Below are 19,777 nucleotides of genomic sequence, written 5' to 3'. Positions count from 1 at the left end.
CACTAAGCAAGTTAGTTATTCACTGACTTTACTGTCTTCTTGAGGACAATACATGCCAACTCTAGTAGCAGAAAATTAATTTAAAAGAAATTCACTCTAATTTCCAGAGAGTTTCCAGAGTTAATCTATCAAAAGTCTTGGTATTGTATCTACACGAGATGACAGAGGCTAATGAAACCCGAGGTAATCAATTCACGATATATGTAAATAAAACCACAGGGGTGCCTGGGTGGCTCAGTCGGTTGAGGGTTGAGCGTCTGACTTCAGCTCAGGTCATGATCTCACAGTTCATGAGTTCGAGCCCCGTGTTGGGCTCTATACTGACAGCTCGGAGCCCGGAGCCTGCTTTGGATTCTGTGTCTCCCTCTCTCTCTCGGCTCCTCCCCTGCTCACATTCCGTCTCTCTTTCAAAAATAAATAAAGATTAAAAAAAAAAATTTTTTTTTAAACCATCATGCTGTTACACCTTTTATACTGATGTATGTCAGTTATTTTTCAATAAAACTGGAAAAAATCTAAAAGCAAAACAGCTTGGGGCGCCTGGGTGGCTCAGTCGGTTGGGGCATGGGCATCCGACTTCGGCTTGGTCATAATCTTGCAGTTGGTGAGTTCGAGCCCCACGTCGGGCTCTGTGCTGACAGCTCGGAGCCTGGAGCCTGCTTCAGATTCTGTGTCTCCCTCTTTCTCTGCCTGAGAGAAAGGCACTCTACCCCACTCCCGTTCTGTCACACTCTCTCTCTCTCAAAAATAAACATTAAAAAAAAGTTAAAAAAAATACTAAATAACAGCAAAACGTCTTGAGTTTTAGCCCCAATTCTTACACACTCATTCTGTAAACTTTAATTTCCTTTCCTTCCCTGGGCTTCAATTTGCCAATCTGTAAAAAGCAGCACTGGCAAGTGTGTTCAGAAAAGGGAACCTCTGTACAGTGTTGGGAATGTAAATCAGCGCAGCCACTACAGAAAACAGTATAGAGGTTCCTCAAAATATTAAAAATAAAACTTTATGATCCAGCAATCGCACTTCTGTGTATATATCCAAAGGAAATGAAATCACTGTCTCATTAAAGAGATACCGGCATCCCCATGTTCACCGCAGCATTATTCACAATAGTCAAGCTATGGAAACAACCTAAGAGTCTTATCAATAAATGAATGGATAAAGAAAATGTGATACACACATAAAATGGAATATCATTCAGCTACAAAAAAAGAAGGAAATCCTGCCATTTGCAACAACATGAATATGCCTATGTGAGATGATAGATGAATGGTGTGTTTTTTTAATTTTAATGTTTATTTACTTTTGAGAGAGAGAGAGAGCAGCAGCAGCAGCAGCAGCAGCAGCAGAGGGGCAGAGAGAGATGGAGACACAGAAACTGAAGCAGGCTCCAGGCTCTGTGCTCGCAGCACAGAGCCCAACGCAGAGCTAGAACTCACGAGCCATGAAATCATAACCTGAGCTGAAGTCAGACGCTCAACTGACTGGGCCACCCAGGTGCCTCATGCATGAATGTTTTAATTAACCTTATCATGGCAATCATTTCACAATGTATATGTGTATCCAATCATCACATTGTGCACTTTAAAATTATATATCGATGTTATATATTAATTATAATCTCAATAATATATCAATTATATCTCAATTCAATAAACCCGGGGGCCGGGGGGAAGCCATGGAACAGTTCTCTATAGGCTTCCAAATTTAATGGACTGGGGTTCTAGGTTCATACTGGTAATGGACTGTTAGCAAGTATCACCCTCTCTTCACTGGTGAGTGAAGCTCCAAAACACCACCTATAGGTAGATGCTGAGGTAAACATCCTAAAACATTTCAACCAGTACATAAGAAAAGAAAAAGGAGAGAGAAAAGGAAAAAGGAAAGGAGAAAAAAAAAATGAATAAAAACCAATGTGCCCATCTTCTAGAAAGAAAAAACATATGCACAGATCAGGCATTCATTCATTCTACAAATATCTATTGAGCACCTTTTTGGTACCAAGCACTAGGGATACAGAAGTGAACATGACAGACAAGATTTCTGCTTTCAGAGTTTTCATTCTAGAGTGGGGAAAAGATAACAAACAAGTGATAAGTACCTTGAAGACAAACTATATAGGGGGGCTACATTAGACTGAGAGATTAAAGGCCTCTATGACAAGTAATATGTGGGCTGGAACCAAAATAACAGGAAGGAAACAGCCACATGAAAGTCTTGGCAAAAGTGTTAAGAGGGAAAGGCATAGAGGGAATGGCAAATGCAAAGTCTCCAAGATTTGAACATACTTGGCGTGTTCGAGGAACAGAAGAGCCAAAATGCCTAGATTATAATAAACATTCCTTTTCTGAAATGTTGAAAGGTTTCTGAAGTGGGTATTTTGTGTTTTTGTGATTTTTTTCCATACATAAGAAAGAATTCAAATGTCCATCAGCAGAATGGGAAGATTATAATTTATTCGTAGAATAGGGTACTACCCAGAAATTTAAAAGAACAAATTACTGAAAAAATATTGATCGCTTTCACAGATGTTGAATAAAAACCTCTGAAAGAAAAGAGTACAAGCAAATGATTCTATTTATATGAAGTTCAAAGACAGCAAAATTAATCCATGGTGACAGAGGTCAGAACAGTGGTTACCTCTGGTGGGGTAATGAGTGGGAGGAAGTGGCACAAGGAAGCCTACTCGGGTGCTGAAAATGTGCTCTATCTTGATCAGAGCGGAGGTCACACAAAGAAAAGAAAGAAAATCATCAAGTTGTACACTTTCCATTACGTAAGCTATTCCTTGAACTAAAAAAAAAAAAAAAAAAAGTCTGGGGGCCCCTGGCTGGCTCAGTCAGTTAAATGCCCCCAACTCTTGACTTTAGTTCAGGTCATGATCTCACAATTGTGGGATGGAGCCCCACATTAGGCTCTGCACTGACAGCACAGAGCCTGCTTGGAATTCTCTCTCTCTCTCTCTCTCTCTCTCTCTCTCTCTCTGCTCCTCCCCCACGTACTTGCTCTCTCTCTCTCTTTCTCTCTCAAAATAAATTTTAAAAAAACTTTAAAAAATAAATATTTTTTAAAAATAAACATAAATAATTTTTCAAAAAGTCTGTGCAATCATACGTATATGAAAATTAACAGCACCCATGCAAAACACTAGAACTAGCAGGGACCCCAACTTGCACACTCAGGACACTAATCAAAAATAACAACGAAAACATTAACATTTGCTTAACGTTTACTATGCACCAGGCACTGTTATAAGCACTTTGTATACATTAATTGGTTTTATCCTCACAGACCTATGATCCTGGAACTTTACCATAAGAAAACTAAAGCATAAAGGGGTTACGAAAACAAACAAACAAACAAAATAACAAAAAAAACTTGCCAGTGTGAGAGTAGGGACTCAAACTCAGCCACATGTTAGAATCCCTGCTCTTAAACACTATGCTACCCTGTCTCTCAAAGGGCAGAAGAGTGGGCAGAAGTGGTATAACCTATATATAAACAAAGCTGAGGATCTGCAGAGAAACTGAGATGAGGTTCCAGGCCAGTTCTCCATGAACAAACTTTAGGACATCCAGATATCTTGAGTTTCAACACTCTAGTTTGCCAATGGGTAGAAGTGCCACCGTAAGTAGTAGAAGATACATATGCATGTGTCTGACACATGCATATATATATAAATATTGTATATAAATATTGATAATGGTAAAGTGAAAAAGACATACAAATGAATGGAATGGTAGAAAAACTTGGAAGAAAACACTGGAAAGGAATCTGTCTAGTAAAGTTGATAGATGTATCCAATATGGTAATAGAAAAAAAAAAAAAACAACAGCCGAAACTCACTAATATCCACAAAAAGATTTAATTGATAATAACTTTTTTTTTTATTTTTTTTTAACGTTTATTTATTTTTGAGGCAGAGAGAGACAGAGCATGAACGGGGGAGGGTCAGAGAGAGGGAGACACAGAATCTGAAACAGGCTCCCGGCTCTGAGCTGTCAGCACAGAGCCCGACGCGGGGCTCGAACTCACGAACCGCGAGATCATGACCTGAGCCTAAGTCGGCCGCTTAACCGACTGAGCCACCCAGGCGCCCCGATAATAACTTTTTTAATGTTTATTTTTGAGAGAGAGAAAGAGAGAGCACAAGCGGGAAAGGGGCAGAGAGAGAGGGAGGCACACAATTGGTAGCAGGCTCCAGGCTCTGAGCTGTCAGCACAGAGCTCAATTCGGGGCTCAAACTCACAAGCTGCAAGATCATGACCTGAGCTGAAGTTGGGACACGTAACTGAATGAGCCACCCAGGCGCCCTGATAAAATTTTAATTGAGCTTAGTCAGTGCTCTAAGGATAATTCTCCACCAAAATTTGATAATGAGCGGAAAGATACAGTAAGGTAAGACAGAAAGATGAAATGCAGAACAAGTCAAGTATAAATCTATACAGCTCTCAGCTTAGGAACGATTATACGTTGCTACCACTGAGCTGTGATCACTTGTTTCAGAACCTCCTGAGGTGCCTCCTGAAAATGTAGATCCCTAAGCTCCCTTTTCCCACTACTGAAACAGACTTTTCAAGATAAGGACCAGGGGTCTAGATTTTTTTTTTTTTTTTTTTTTAGTACAGTTGACACTAGGGGTCTACATTTTTAATAATCACCCCAGGTCAGTGGTTCTCAACTGTGGCAATTTTGCCTTCCAGGGGAAATTAATGACTGGAAACATTTTTTGTCTGTCACAACTGGGAAAGGAGATACTACTATCATCTACTAGGTAGGGGAAAGCTAACATTCTACAACGCACTGGACGGTCCCCACAACAAAGAATTATCTGGCTCAATATGTGAAAGTTAACGAGGCTGAAAAACTTTATCCCAAGTAATTCTGATACTCACTAAAGTTTGAGAAGTACTCATCAAAGCGTTGAAACTCATCAAATGCTTTGAAAGGAACATCTAAACAGAGGACCATTCTGAGAGGATGAATAAAACTTGTCACCTCTAGAAAAGGCCCTGGAGCAGCCCTCACCTACTCCCAGCTCATTCTCCCCACGCTAACTCACCAATGGCATCCCCTCCCTTAGGACCTCAGCCCCAGTTTGTCCGTCTGTGATAGACCACTACAAGACACACTGACTACAGTAATCTAAAATGCTTCAAGTGAAGGAGATAAAAATCCTGTCTCCCCAGAAGCTGTGGCTAGCTGAGTCAAATATTATCATTGTCTGATCACTGGCCATTCACTCAATACACAAGAAGCAGTATGTTTATAAAACCAGAAATATAGTCTCCTGCCCTGGCTCTCCTAAAAGTCCACAATTTCTCCAGAAGCATGGGTACACATGTGTGTGTATGCGTATGTATATGTGTGTGTGTCTAATCCTTAGGCAGAAGTTATCTGCTCCCTAAATTCTTCCGAAAGGCATACCACACTCCTTGAAGGTAAATACTAGCACTATAAACATTTAAGAAAACGTAGAGTATTTCTACTTCCACACTCCAACCCTTACCATCTCAAACCAGTTCCTAACATGCCTCTTTCTTTCCGAAGGACCGAGGATTTAGTTCACTTGCTGGATTCACATCCTACTGTTCCACGTGGTTCCTCGCCACAGCTTCTCTCACAGCATGGGACACTGGTTCCCCCAATTCCACCCCACAGACTGTCTCTGAAGCATATAATGCCTTTCCATTTTAACGGGTTTCTAGTGCTAGTCACTCCAAGTCTCTCTTATCTCCAAAATAAAAACAGAGTGAGGTCTGCACTCATGAAGCCACCTCTTTGAATTTCTTCATGGAGAGCTAAAGGATAGGCCACCATCCCCTCAGGCTATCACTTTGCTTTTATGAAGTCCTGGGGAGGGAACTCATCACTCATTCCTCCAAATCTTTCAGAGCACGGCCTTCCAATCAAGGTGACATATGATAAATAACACTACTGAATACTGACTATATAGTTGGCACTGTTCTAAGTGCTTTAAATATACTTTATTTAATCCTTTAAAGTAGATAGGTACTATTGTAGTAGGTACTTAATTACCATAATTTTACAATGAAGATTTCACTTGCCAAAGTAAAACAGCTATAGAAAGTGGTAAAGACACTAAATCCTTCTCTGGTAGTCCTTTGTCCTAGCAGACTATCCCAGTAGCGCAAAAAATCAGGTGTTGACTAACGGAATACTCAAAATCCAGATTCAGTTAAAGTTCTGCGGAAACTCCAAACTGATATCCAAAATATCAACGTTCCCACCTTATCCAAGAAAAGCCAGTCAAGTCAGGACATTGTCTGACAAGCATCATCCCCACTTTCTACTAGGAAAGAACCAGCCTGATCCAGTAGGTACATGAGCCACTATGGGGCAGCATTCACATCTTGCATGTGGTCTACAGGGCTCACCTCAGAGTGGGTGTTCAGCTCACACCTGAAAGTAGAAACAGGGGCGCCCGGGTGGCTCGGTCAGTTAAGCGACCGACTTCGGCTCAGGTCATGATCTCACCGTTGGTGAGTTCAAGCCCCGCACTGGGCTCGATGCTGACAGTTCGGAGCCTGAAGCCTACTTCAGATTGTGTCTCCCTCTCTCCTCCCCCTCCCCCTCCCCTGCTCATGCATGCTCTCTCGAGCGCGCGTGCTCTCTCTCTCTCTCTCAAAAATACATACATACATACATACATACATACATACATACATACATAAAGGGGTGGGGGCGCCTGGGTGGCTGAGTCAGTTGAGCATCTGACTTCGGCTCAGGTCATGATCTTGCAGTTTGGGAGTTCGAGCCCCACATTGGGCTCTGTGCTGACGGCTCAGAGCCTGGAGCCTGCTTCAGATTCTGTGTTTCCCTCTTTCTCTGCCCCTCACCCACTTACGCCCTGTCTCTCCCTCAAAAATAAGTGAACATTTAAAAAAATGTTTAAAAGAAAAGAAAAGGAAAGTAGAAGTAATTCAGGGACTTTCCTAAGACTAAGCAGCAAATGGCAAAAACAGGAATTTCCCAATCCTTACTCTACGTATCAGCCACTGTCTGCATCCACTAGAGGTGAAGTAGCTTCACAGGAGAGATTCAGTCTGGTCCCAAATGAATTTACTGAGTCTGCCTACTTGCACAAACTAATAATACAGATGAAGAGGTTTAAATAAACATGACTACCTCAGGTTCCCTTTCAAATTATTTTATACAAGAAGGAACACGCTCGCACCTTCATAAGGAGGACCCAACTCCAAACTGACAGGCTTTCGGGAGACTTTGACTGAAAATCACATTTTTCTGACATCTCCCAGAATGAGAATTCATTGTAAGAACCTCTTCTCGATGAGCTGGAGCCTCCTGTAAATTAATACTGTCCATCTCCTGTTCAAGCCCTGAACCTCCTCGAGCAGCACGTCACTCCTATCTTCTTCATTTCCTTTCCTGTTCAACCATACAAGCCTCATGAATACCACCTAAGTATAAAACGAAAATTCTAAGACAGACTCTCATAAGCTTCTTAAAACCCAACAGGTAACTGCAACCTTACTAAGTAAATGGATTTCTTGCTGGCTTAATAACTAACATTTATCAAGACCTTATAATGGCACAGGTAAAGTATGAGACAAAAAGGGGACCCACCGACTTCAGCCAGGTCACGATCTCGCGGTCCGTGAGTTCGAGCCCCGCGTCAGGCTCTGGGCTGATGGCTCGGAGCCTGGAGCCTGTTTCCGATTCTGTGTCTCCCTCTCTCTCTGCCCCTCCCCCGTTCACGCTCTGTCTCTCTCTGTCCCAAAAATAAAATAAAAAACGTTGAAAAAAAATTAAAAAAAAAAAAAAAAAAAAAAAAAAAAAAGGGGGACCCAAAATTACTAAGTTATGGTACCTGCCTTGAGATGCTCACTGCTGAATGGAAGAAGTGCAGATTCCAATTCTTCCTTATCAACAAACAAAACAGACATCATTTTCCCCAGGATTTTTTCATATACGGCCTCACCTACAGAGAGCTATGGCCAAGATACTAAGCTCGCCAGGCCTCCTTACTTCCAGCTGTCTCCTAACACTTCCGTATGCACACCCCACAAACAACTTGATATCAACAAACCAGATATCCCCCCCGATACCTGTTTCCATAGTCACCCCAACCCTTAAAAATTTGCTCTACTTTTTCTAATCCACATCCTGGTCAGTGAAATGCCCATTCACGCAATCTCTCAAATTACAAACCTTAGCCTACTCTCTCCCTAGTCACTAAGTTATGGTGCGTATCTCAGAAATATTTGTAAAATCCATACCTCTCCTCTTCGTTCCCAATGCCACACTTTATTCAGACTCTAGGTAACTAGTTCACTGACACATTTCTCATTACTTGAATTCATACATCTGTCACTCCCTAACATAAAGAACTCCAATGGCTCCCTACTCTCCTTTCAGTCTTACCTCATGGCAAGTTCCCCACCAAACATCCTGTTTAGGACAAATTTCTAATACTTAAACATCATGTTATTTCTTGTCGTCACACTTTCACCATGCCTTTGTGCATGCTGTGCTCTTGAACTGGAACACCTTATTTGTACAAGCTCCTACTCATCCTTCAAAACCCAACTAAAGTAACTCCTCCTTGCAAAAATATCCTTGACTCTCCCACACAATGGCAATATTCCCTTCACACTGTATAAATTTCTTTATATGGATATGTAACAGTGCACTATAATTTTCATATGAATGTTTCTCTGATGTCCTTGAGAAAAGATACTCCTATTTCTAACCACAGGGCCAGTTACATAGTATCTACTCAATAGATGTGTGTTGAATAAACAGTTCACCTTCATATATCCTGGACCAATTTGTGATTGGCTGTTTTCCCCAAGTTTTATGATTTCTGAACTTGACTCTATGTGAGATTCCAACTGTCACAACTGCTTTGAGTTTTCAAGGGTTTTTTAAAATTCTATTACACAAACGTTGAACGAATGAGTGAATTATAATGCCTAAACATCCAATGAAATAGTCTTGGGGCACCTGGGTGGCTCAGATAGTTAAGGGTCAGACTCTTGATTTCAGCTCAGGTCTCAATCTCAGGGTCCTGAGTTCAAGCCCCAGCTTTGGCTCTGAGCTGGGCCTGGAGCCTACTTTAAAAAAAAAAAAGTCATAAACGCTTCCCAATTGACTAAGAAGAGTGGGAATCCCCCCTTTACAATCCTAACAAGAAGGATCCACCTTTCCCTAGACTGATAGACTTGATATCCCAAAAACTTTCCCCTAGGAAAGTACTGTGCACACAAATCCAGCTGAAGACACACCCAAAATAATTCCATTAACTTGTGCTTAAGACAGGAACACAAACCATACTTGTCCTGGTTTACAAAGTCACTGGGAACTCAGAAGAGCAAAGAAACCGTCCTCACTAAGCTCAAAACTTTTTCTGGAGAGAAAGAAAAGGGGAAGGTCTGATGATCCAGAAACATTTTTCAGTCTGGCCCAAGTTCGCACTTCCCCAGTCTCCAAAGGCAGCATTCCCTGGCTTCTGATAGCTCTCCTTCCTCAGAGAACCTGCTTCTTTTCCTCTATTTCTTCCCCACGCCTGCCTGGGAACAGGTTCATCTCCCAGGCTTGCACCAAGTAACCCTGAGAAAACACGGTCGCTTCATTGATTCTGGGTGTAAGGTGGACTGCAGCCCGTCAGAGACTGAAAAAAGGGGCAGGATGAGGGGCCTTCCAGGACAACCGGGCCTGCCTCTAACCCTTCTCAGAGGTCCTGTCCAAAGGCCCTCATCCCAGGGCCAGGCTGGGCTGGGCAGAAGGCCTCCCTCGAATGGGGACAAGCTGAGTGGGAGAGGCTCTGGAGGCAGCTTGAGGCGGCAGGATCAGCCCCACGCTCGGGTCAAAGGTCAGCATCTCGGCAGCTAGGAGGACCCAGCAGGGAGTGGGAGGGCCGTGACCGGCACCGGAAGGTCCGAGGGACCAGCCGCTGGAGGAGCGAGCCGCTTCCAGCCCCCTCCGCAGCCCGGGCCCAGCCTCCTAGCCGCACGCAAACTCGGCCCGCCTCAGCAGCTGCCCTCCCCCTCCCACCCGCCCCTCGCCACCACCTTCGTCCCCAAGGCGAGCGCAGGCCCCGCCCCCAGAGCCGCCTCGGGGCCAAGGCCTAGTCCGACAGGAGCTGCAGGGGTTGGTCAGGTTCGGGAACCGGCCCGGGCCGGCGCCGCTTACCGAGCCCCGGGCTCCTCCTCCACCACCCGCGCCGCTCCCGGACCCGCTCGCTCCCGACGCCACCGACGCCGCTGTTACTCTCGGCTCACGGACGCGCTCCCGACCTCCCCCGACCCTTCCCCCGGCCCACGGTGCCCCGCCGGGTCCTAAAGCCCGCTGTGTGATAGGTACGTCCACGCCCGTTTCCTGAGCCTGGCTCAGACCATGGTTCCCAGCAATCATCACAAAGACTACAACTCCCGAAATGCACCGCGAGAAATAAATTAGCCAAAGAAACATCTATTGAGAGTCTACTGGATACAAGCTGCAATAGCAGATTTTCAAATATGGGAGAAATATACATACACACTTTTTAAATACAGCGGACTCTGAACTCGGCAATTCCATTTATAGGAATAAAGATATATGTTCCAAGATGTTTATGGCAAGTTTGTAAATGAAAAATTGGAAACAAATCCATTCAACAAACAGTATTGTGTGCCTAGTGTGTTCAAAGTAACATGTGTTAACTGGGCAAGTAACTCCTCTGAGTCTCAATTTTCTCTGTACAAAATGGAAAATTTAAAAAAAGATAGGCTGCTGGGGCACCTGGGTGACTCAGTGGGTTAAGCATCTGACTCTTCCTTTCAGCTCAGGTCATGATCTCAAGGTTCCCAGGATCAAGCCTTGCTTTGGGCTGCCTGCTGATAACACAGAACCTGCTTGGGATTCTCTCTCTCTCTCTCTCCCTCTTCCTCTGCCCCTCTCCTGCTTGTGCTCTCTCAAAAATAAGCATTTTAAATAATAAATAAATAAATAAATAAATAAATAAATAATCAGACAGTGAGTTATCAAGGGCAGGCTTAGGAAGGCTCAAGTTGTAAATTCCCTGAAAATTCAGAGAAGGGAAAATTCCATGTCAATCTCTGGAGGCTTCGTGGGGGAAGGTGAAGATGGGGCCAAGTCTTAGAGGAGAGGGTATAAAGGTGAAGCAACATAACACACTGTCCATGCCTATGTCAAGGAAGTTAATTAAAAACAGATTCAGACAAGGGTTAAGTTTAGAAGGCCATAGACTGAGTAGGTAAGAGCACAACCTCTGGAATACTGTGAGAATGAATCCTAAAACTGCTACCTATTTGCTGTATGTCTTTGGACAATTACTTGAGCTCTTTAAACCTTAGTTACAGGGTGCCTGGCTGGCTCAGTCGGAAGAGCATGAGACTCCTGATCTTGGGTGGTGAGTTCAAACCCTACATTGAGTGTAGCAATTACTAAAAATAAATATACTTAAATAAATAAATAAACCTTTGTTTCCTATCTGAAAAACAGGGATAGTAAAAGGCCTATGTCATATTGTTTTGATTATCCAGCCTTGAACCCTTCCTCTCATATTCTGAGGGCCTCTTCCTTTGGGTATATTCTTGGTAGAAAACCAGACCTTGAGCAGCCAAAGTAAGTGAGTTCATATGACCTGACTTTGACCACTAGGTGCAGCCTCCAAGGTTTTGACTCTTGGCCAAAAGATGCAAAAATGAAGGGATGGTCAAAATTTATTCATAACAAGTGTACCCTGGCCAGATGATTCCTGCTGAAAAACAGTCATGCTTCCCATTTCTCGGCCTTCAAAGAGTATCTTGCTTCCTGCTCATTTTCCAAGCCTTCTCCTCCCTTATGTTCTAATAAATTTCACTTTTCTTAAGAGGGCCTATTTCTGTAACTATTCTGTAACTCTTAGCCAAAAGTTTCCTCAGTGATATCACACACACAGATATGTGGCCACTCAAGCTTATTCATTCCTTCACCAAACATCTATTGAAGTCTTTCTCTGTGCCAGGCTCACGTCTAAAAGTGAGGATACAAAGATGAAATAAATCCTGTGACAACTAGAAATAAATGGAGGAGGACAAATTGGGGAGGAAGGTGATGTTTAGGACATGTTGAGATTGAAATGTCCATGAGACATTCAACCAGAGATATTTAGTAGACGTGGGTACCCTTTACTGGAGCTCAGCAGACATATCTACTGTAGATAAATATTTTTGAGCCATTAACTTAGTAGTAATTGTTCAAACCATGAGAAAGGAATGGGCTAAGAAGAGGACAACAAAGAATGAGAGAGAAAAAAGAGAGAGAGAGAGATCAGGCCCATAATAGAGTTTAAATACCAACATTTATTGATGAACCAAGTACTATCTAAAAAAGAGGAAAATAACAGGAGAAAGATGCCATGGAAATCACAGGAGGGACTATCAAGGAGGTTGTCAAGCTTCTTAGAAAAGGAAATAAAAATATCCTTGAAGATCTACTTCAGATAAGTAGTGGTTTGAGGAATGAATAGAAGGAGAGAGAGTGGAGGCAGCAAATGCTAGAGGATCTTTGCAAGAAACTTGATTGAAGGGAAAAGGAGAGGAAGCCACTGTGGTAGTGGTAGTGGGGAGATGAGGATGAAAGAGTGAGTTCTAAGACAGGACAGACTGGAGAGTGTTTCTATGCTGAGACCAAGAGGATAGAATGAGGCTGATGCAAATTCTCACTGAAGTTGTTGGGGGAAGGAGGGAGAAGCAGACTCATGAGGAGGGACTGGACTTGGAGGGAGGGGGAATACCACATCATCTGAGAAGGCAGTCAGGGGTGGAAAGGACCCCTGCATATCAATGTGTAGGTGTTGCTAGAGAAATTACATACACTTGGTGCCTCTAAAGTATGTTTTGGGGCGTCTGGGTGGCTCGGTCAATTAAGCGTTCAACTTCAGCTCAGGTCATGATCTCATGACCTGGTTTGTGAGGTGGAGCCCCGCCTACGACTCTGTGCTGACAGCTCAGAGCCTGGAGCCTGCTTGGGATTCTGTGTCTCCCTCTCTCTCTGCCCCTCCCCTGCTCATGCTCGGTCTCTCTCTCAAAATTAAACATTAAAAAAAAATTTTTAAGTATACTTTAATTTTGATTTTTAGCAAATTCTTAGTTTGGGTGATAAATTGTTGATATAGTAAAGAGGTATGGTGCAAGGACTCAGGATTCAGATTGCTTGTGGTTGAAATCCCATTATCCGTATCTGTGCTAGGGGCTTGTTGCTGGGTGGGGGTTGGTGGGGGAGTTACACAGCAAGTGCCATAGAAATATTAAACTGTTATTATTTTCCACTAGATTGTCAATTCCGTGAGGTTGGAGTTTTGTTTGGTTCAAGGCTATCTAGTCAGCTGGGCACTTAGTAGGTGCTCAATAAAAATTTCATGACTAACTGAATTAAGGAGTTGGGGTGAGAGAGAGGCTTGGGGGAGAAGAAAAGCCTTGGGAGTATGACATGTTCACTTCAGGGCTCAGATTGGGAGATTCCTGAGTAAGGCTCTTGGCTTCTTGGGGCCTGGGGCATTGGGCCTACATCCCGACTCAACGAGCTTGCGTAGGGCTGACAAGGACGGACGCACTGAGACCCTTGGGTGCTCGGGAGCCTCATTTCCCACCCCCCCGCCCCCCTCCCGCGAGACTCCCGTGGCTCCTCCCCTGGCGGGCGGGGTCGCGCCGCCGGGGCGTGAACGGGGCGGAGCCATGAGTTAGCCTGGTGGGGCGGTGTGGAGCCGCCTCTCAGGCCTGGCGTCGGCCCACCTCATCGACGGGGGACGGAAGTCTCAGCCCGGCTCTGTCTCCCCCGGGAACCCGGACCGAGCGCCGAGCCTCGCCCCACGGGGCGGCCAGGCCCGGGCGTGCTCCGGCACCGGCGGCACCATGAAGCGTATGGGGACTCTGCGCCAGCTTTCGGATCTCAGCCACTTCAGCGGCGCGGCCCGGCTCCGGGAGTTGCTGGCCGCGGACCCAGCCGTAAAAGTCCGCTGCAGCCCAGACGGCCGCCACCTGCTGCTCCTCCGATCCCCGGGGGCGCCGTGCCCACAGCTGCTGGTGGCGGTGCGTGGCTCCGACGCGGAGCTGGAGCGTGCCTGGCCCGCTGGCCACCCCTCACCGCTAGACGCCTTCTTCCTGCCGTGGCCGGCGCGACCGGCGCTGGTCCTGGTGTGGGAGAGTGGCCTAGCCGAGGTGTGGGGCGCCGGGGTGGGGCCTGGCTGGCGGCTGCTGAGGAGTACCGAGCTGTGTCCAGCCGGTGGAGCCTGTGTGGTGGCCGTGGCGGTGCTCCGAGGCCGCCTGGTGTGGTGCGAGGAGCGTCAGGCTGGCGCGGAGGGCCAGCTGGGACTGCCTGCTGCTTTCAGCCATTGCGTGTGCTTCCGAACCCTGGAGCCCAACGGAGAGGGCGGCACCAACCTGGGCCGCACACATGTCTTGCTGCACCACTGCCCCTCTTTTGGGCTGCTGGCCTCCCGCAAGGACCTCTTCCTGGTGCCCACTGCCACCACCTGGCCTGGTGTGGGTCATATTCTGCTCACTTGGAGCCCAGGCAAGGGCAAGGTGATGGTGGTTGCCCCATGTCTTGGCCTCTCCCACTGTAAGAGCCTGAATCCCGTACGAGGGGACACATGGGACTTCCGGACACTGCTCCGAGGCCTTCCTGGGCTGCTGTCCCCCATGAAGCCATTGACTGTACATACCTGGGCCCCAACTCCCCAGGGCCTGCTATTGCTTGACTTCAGGGGCACTGTGAGCCTGGTGCAGACCCATGGTGGTACCCGGACTGTAGGCACGCTGCAGGAGGCACCTGTAGGCCTGGCAGGGTCTGCAGCACTGGGAACATTTCATGGTACTCTGGCCTGTGTGCTGGGCTCCACGTTGGAACTGCTGGACATGGGCAGCGGGCAGCTGCTGGAGAGAAAGGTCCTAAGTACAGACCGAGTACATTTATTGGCACCCGCAGCCCCTGGCATGGAGGATGAGGAAGAGTTGGAGACCCGAGGGGGTCTTCGTTTGCTTTCAGCCTTGGGTTTGTTTCGAGTAGGCTGGGAAGCCCCACAGGGCCTTGAAGTGCCTTCAGCTGAAGACCTGGTGTTTGAGGAGGCCTGCGAGTACTACCAGCGGCGGAGTCTACGGGGTGCCCAGCTTACCCCAGAGGAACTGAAACACAACAGCACATTCCGGGCGCCTCAGGCCCTGGCCTCCATTCTCCAGGGACATGTGTCCCCATCTACACTAGTGACCACACTGAGGGCTGAGCTTCGAGATTACCGGGCCTTAGATCAGCTCAAAGCCCACCTGGTGGCTGGGGATGATGAGGAGGCTGGCTGGACTGAGCTGGCAGAGCACGAAGTGGCACGTTTGCTGAGGACCGAGTTGATGGGAGACCAGCTGGTCCAGCTCAACACTGTTTTCCAAGCCCTTCCTACAGCAGCCTGGGGTGCAGTCCTCAGGGCCCTGCAGCTCCAGCCAGATGGGAATGGCAGGCTGAGGTCCCATGCTCCCCCTGATGTGTGGAAGAAGGTACTGGGGGGTACTTCAGCTGGAAAGGAACCCCCCAATGGGATACTGCCCCTCTTTGAACTCCTGTGCCAGTGCCTCTGCCGGCTGGAGCCTCGATGGCTGCCACCCTTTGTGGAGTTGGCACAGCAGCAGGGTGGGCCGGGCTGGGGGGCAGGGGGCCCAGGGTTGCCCCTGTATCGCCGAGCGCTGGCAGTACTGGGTGAGGAGGAGACCAGGTCTGAGGCACTGGAGCTGGAGCTGCTCTTGGGCAGTGGGCGGCCCAAAGCTGTCCTCCAAGCTGTGGGCCAGCTCGTGCAAAAGGAGCAGTGGCAGCGGGCCCTGGAGGCAGGCCTGGCCCTTGGTCCCTCCAGCCCCCTGCTTCGAAGCGAGATCTTCAAACTGCTCTTGGCCGAATTTGCCCGGCACCGCCGACTTGATGCTTATCTCCCCCACCTTCGCCGCCTATGCCCACCAGACCTAACTCCAGCTGAGCTCCTGCTTCTAATACGGACACACCTCCCAGATGAGTTGGAGCCCCCCACCCCATTCCCTAAGCCTGGAACAGAGCCCCCTCTCACTGTGGGGTTGCTCAGAGCCCTGCTGGAGCAGACTGGGGCTCAAGGACGGCCCTTGGGCCCGGTTCTAAGCCTGTATGAGGACATCCTATGCGACCCGGGCACTCCACCCCCCACCCCACCTCGGGGACCCATGACTACCCTCCAGACATCAGACCACCCAGTCTTGGAGGCCTGGGCACCATCTGGACAGGGCCTCTGTGTGACTGACACAGGCTAAAAATTATTTCTAGGACACCAGTCGGGAAGGTGCCTAGGAGTTGGCAGGGACCAGGGTGGGAGTTCTGCGTGCAATAATACTCTTCTCTTCTGGAACAATTAAAAAATATATACATAATATATATATGTATTAAATATTGTCTAAGCGTCTAAGACCCTTGGAATTTCCTAAGTGATAGGAGACTTTTGTTATTCATTAGGAGCCTTTTTAGATCACACCTGCACGTATCCTAATGAGGTAATTTAGGGTGGGGATACCCAACCTAAGGATGGGACTGGTCACCTGAAAGACCCAAGTGATGAGAGGGTTGGCACTTTCAGCCCCATCCCCAACATCCTGGGAGGGGAGTGGGGCTAGAGATTGAAATCCATAAAAATCCCAAATGAGGAAATTTGGTAAAGCACATTAAGGTGCTGGGAGGGTGACTTACTCAGAGAGGACTTGGGAGCTGCACACACACATACTCCCACCCTGTACTGTGCCCTATGCATCTCTTCCATCTGGCTATTCCTAAGTTATATCCTTTGCGTTTTGGGGGGGGTTATTCTTTTTTTTTTTTTTTTTATGTTTATTTATTTTTGAGAGGCAGAGACAGAGCATGAGTGGGGGAGGGGCAGAGACAAAGGGAGACACAGAATCCAAAGCAGGCTCCAGGCTCTGAGCTGTTAGCACAGAGCCGGACATGGGGCTTGAACCCACGAAACGTGAGATCGTGACCTGAGCCAAAGTCAGATGCTTAACCAACTCAGCCATCCAGGCACCCCTGAGTTGTATCCTTTGTAATAAACTAGTAAACGTAATTAAAGTATTGCCCTGAATTCTGTGAGCCATTCTAGCAAATTGTCAAACCAATTTATAGCATGGAAAGTACCAGTGACTTGCAACTGGCATTTGAAGTGGGGGCAGTCTTATGGGACTAAGCCCTTAATCTGTGGGTTCTGTGCTAACTCCAGGTAGTTAGTGTCAGAATTGAATTGACATGTAGGACACCCAATTGGAGTCCACAGAGAATTTGTTGTTGGTGTTGGAAAACACTCTAGAAATATACACACTGTTTGTATGTTTTTGAATAGCTGAGGGCTGTGGGTAATGGAGGGAGTGGTTGAATTTGAATTTGTTGGCTAAACTGGTCACTTCCATTAATGGAAGTAATTAACATTTATGAGTACTTAATATATGCCAGGCACTCTATTGGTCTTTAAAAAGTCCCTCATTTGGGGCATCTGGGTGGCTCAGTCAGTTGAGCATCTGACTCTTGATTTTAGTACAGGTCATAGTCTCACAATTCCTGATATCGAGCCCCAGGTCAGGCTCTGCACTGACAGCATGAAGCCTGCTTGGGATTCTCTCTCTCCCTCTCTCTGCCCCTCCCCTGCTCACTTTCTCTCTCCCTCTTTCACTCTCTCTCTCAACATAAATAAACATTTTAAAAGTCCCTCATTTAATGCTTCTAATAACCTCATCAGAAAAGTACTAATAGTAACCCCATTTTACAAGTGAAGAAATAAAGGTTTAGAAAGATTACTTGACCAAGGTCAGTCAATTAGAAAGTAGCAACTCTAAGACTTGAATCACCTCACCATACAATCCAGTAGCTGCTACCTGCTTGGGCTTGAATGCACTTCTCATTTTTGGCTCAATGCTAGCTCTCTCACCTGTTGTGAGGATGGGGATCTGCAGAACTGTGCCCTTTCTTTCCCCAAGATTTCTGAAACCAAGTAGGAACTGTGATGGGCTCTGGGCCCATGCCTGTCTCTCCCAGGATTCCTGGAGCAGCCCCTGGTTGGGAGGAAGATTTGCCACAGACAACAGAGTTACCTGCAGAGCCCTTTGGCCTAGTAACAAGAGGCATTGAAGTGGGGTTGCTTGGAGGGCCCCGCATTGCTGCTGACTCCCTAAGCAGAGAAACAAGAGCATCTCCAGCACAGATATCTGTTATCTGGATTTAGTCAGTAAGACCACCTCCCTAGAGGTCTTTGCCCCAACCCCACTTGAACCCAAGTGACCCCTCAGTCTGGTTCTGGGCTTAGGGTAGGCCCCTGGGTGCTGGGTGCTTACTCACCATCATTCCTGGGCCCCCAGCCATCCCTTGTCCAAGGCTTGGGACCAAGGTAAGGACTGCCATCAGCTTTGTCCTCAGCTGAGACCTACAGCTTAAATTCTGCTCTTAGGCTCATATGGGATTAAGGACGGTTCCCCAGTCTCTCTGGGAAGGGGTCAGCCCCTGAGGCTTATCCAGGGCTACTGATACTCTTCAGCTTCATGGAGGTCCTGAGGTGACGCATCTGCATGGCCAAGTCCTGAGATGGCTCCTCAGCCTCATTAAAGCCTAGGAATAATACCTTTGCCTCATCCAAGGACTTGGATGGCCTTTGTCCTAACCCTCAAGCAAGGTTGTCTACCAACATCAGGACTCAAGCTACTGGCCCTTAAGCCACTGCTCTTCCCAGAGGCCCAGAACTGGGGACTGGTCATCCTTGGCCTCTACTTCAGCCCCTTCCTGCTTGGGAGGGGCTCCTCCTCCTCTTCTACGTTTTGAAGCTGGACCCATTCTGGATCCCCAGAGAGAAGCTGGAAATGGACAAAAGTGGGAATCTGTTTTGTATTCACAATCCTGCTGACTCATGGTTGTTTCTTCTCAGCTTAAGATTTGGCTTGGGTATCCATGCTCAGAGGAGAAGGAATTATACTTAGTAGGCCCCTGGGGGTATGGACAGAAAAAGGGGACCAGGTTTTTCATTGGAGTTGTATGACTCAAGGAAGTTCCTCAGGGCCGCCCACAAGAAGAGCCTTCAGGTAGGGAACTACCCAGCCTGGAAACTCCTAGGGGAAAAGTAGGCTTAGATGGAAAATTTCACCTGCTCTTACAGACTGGGCACTTATTTGCTGTTGTCTTTGTTTATGCCCTACCTCCAGTGTAGGAGGGGCAAGTGATCCCAAACCATGTGTCAGGACTTTGGAGAATAGCTTAGGGATGTAGATATCATCGTGTGGGTTCTGGTGGAGTGTGTGAGAAGGTCATCAGAGAGACAACCCAGTGTGGTCTTCCTGAGTAAGAGGACTCTGAATAGGTACATGGAGATCCCAAGTCTGAGGTCTTTGGTGGGTAGGGAGTGTTCTAGGGCCAGAGATAGAGAAGATCCCTGAACAGGATGTTGGGACCTGGGGAAATGGGAGATCTAAGAGTGAAGTCTTTGATCTTGGGCATCTAGGTAAAGAGGGTAGTTCTAGGGCTAAAGGTTTTGAGCAGTGGACAAGGTCCCAGGTCCATAGCCCCTAGACAGGAGGAGGCAGGAGGGCCTGAAGTCGCTGGGTAGGTGAGGGAGAGGACCCTAAACCAAGGGTAGGAGCATTTCCACAGGGATGCCTCACCTTTGGAGATCTCTGACATTCACTTGGCAGTAGCCCCTAGAAAGATTGAAGGTGAAGGTAAAGGTAGGCAAGACCAGAATGCAGTCTGGGCAAAGGAAAGAAAGCAAAGCCTCAGG

The 19,777-nt window shown here is 47.0% G+C and overlaps 2 protein-coding genes across 3 annotated transcripts in view; one reads left to right on the top strand and one right to left on the bottom strand.

The window, feature by feature from the left end:
- ARMH3 (armadillo like helical domain containing 3) overlaps positions 1-10,290 on the bottom strand; it is a 176,280-nt gene extending 165,990 nt beyond the window's left edge. For both annotated transcript variants that reach the window (XM_060641678.2, XM_060641679.2), the window contains exon 1: positions 10,177-10,290. The gene's annotated coding sequence lies outside the window, so the exon portion shown is untranslated. The remainder of the gene's footprint in view (positions 1-10,176) is intronic.
- Positions 10,291-13,695: 3,405 nt separating this feature from the next.
- Positions 13,696-18,245, top strand: HPS6 (HPS6 biogenesis of lysosomal organelles complex 2 subunit 3). The gene has a single exon (XM_060641674.3). It carries the CDS (start codon positions 13,881-13,883, stop codon positions 16,287-16,289), a length of 2,409 nt encoding a protein of 802 aa, XP_060497657.3. The 5' UTR covers positions 13,696-13,880; the 3' UTR covers positions 16,290-18,245.
- Positions 18,246-19,777: the final 1,532 nt, after the last annotated feature.

The sequence above is a fragment of the Panthera onca genome, chromosome D2 (genome assembly GCF_046562875.1).
Source record: "Panthera onca isolate mPanOnc1 chromosome D2, mPanOnc1 haplotype 2, whole genome shotgun sequence".
In the NCBI taxonomy this organism is placed as follows: Eukaryota; Metazoa; Chordata; class Mammalia; order Carnivora; family Felidae; genus Panthera; species Panthera onca.
This window is presented reverse-complemented; position numbering and strand designations above follow the sequence as displayed.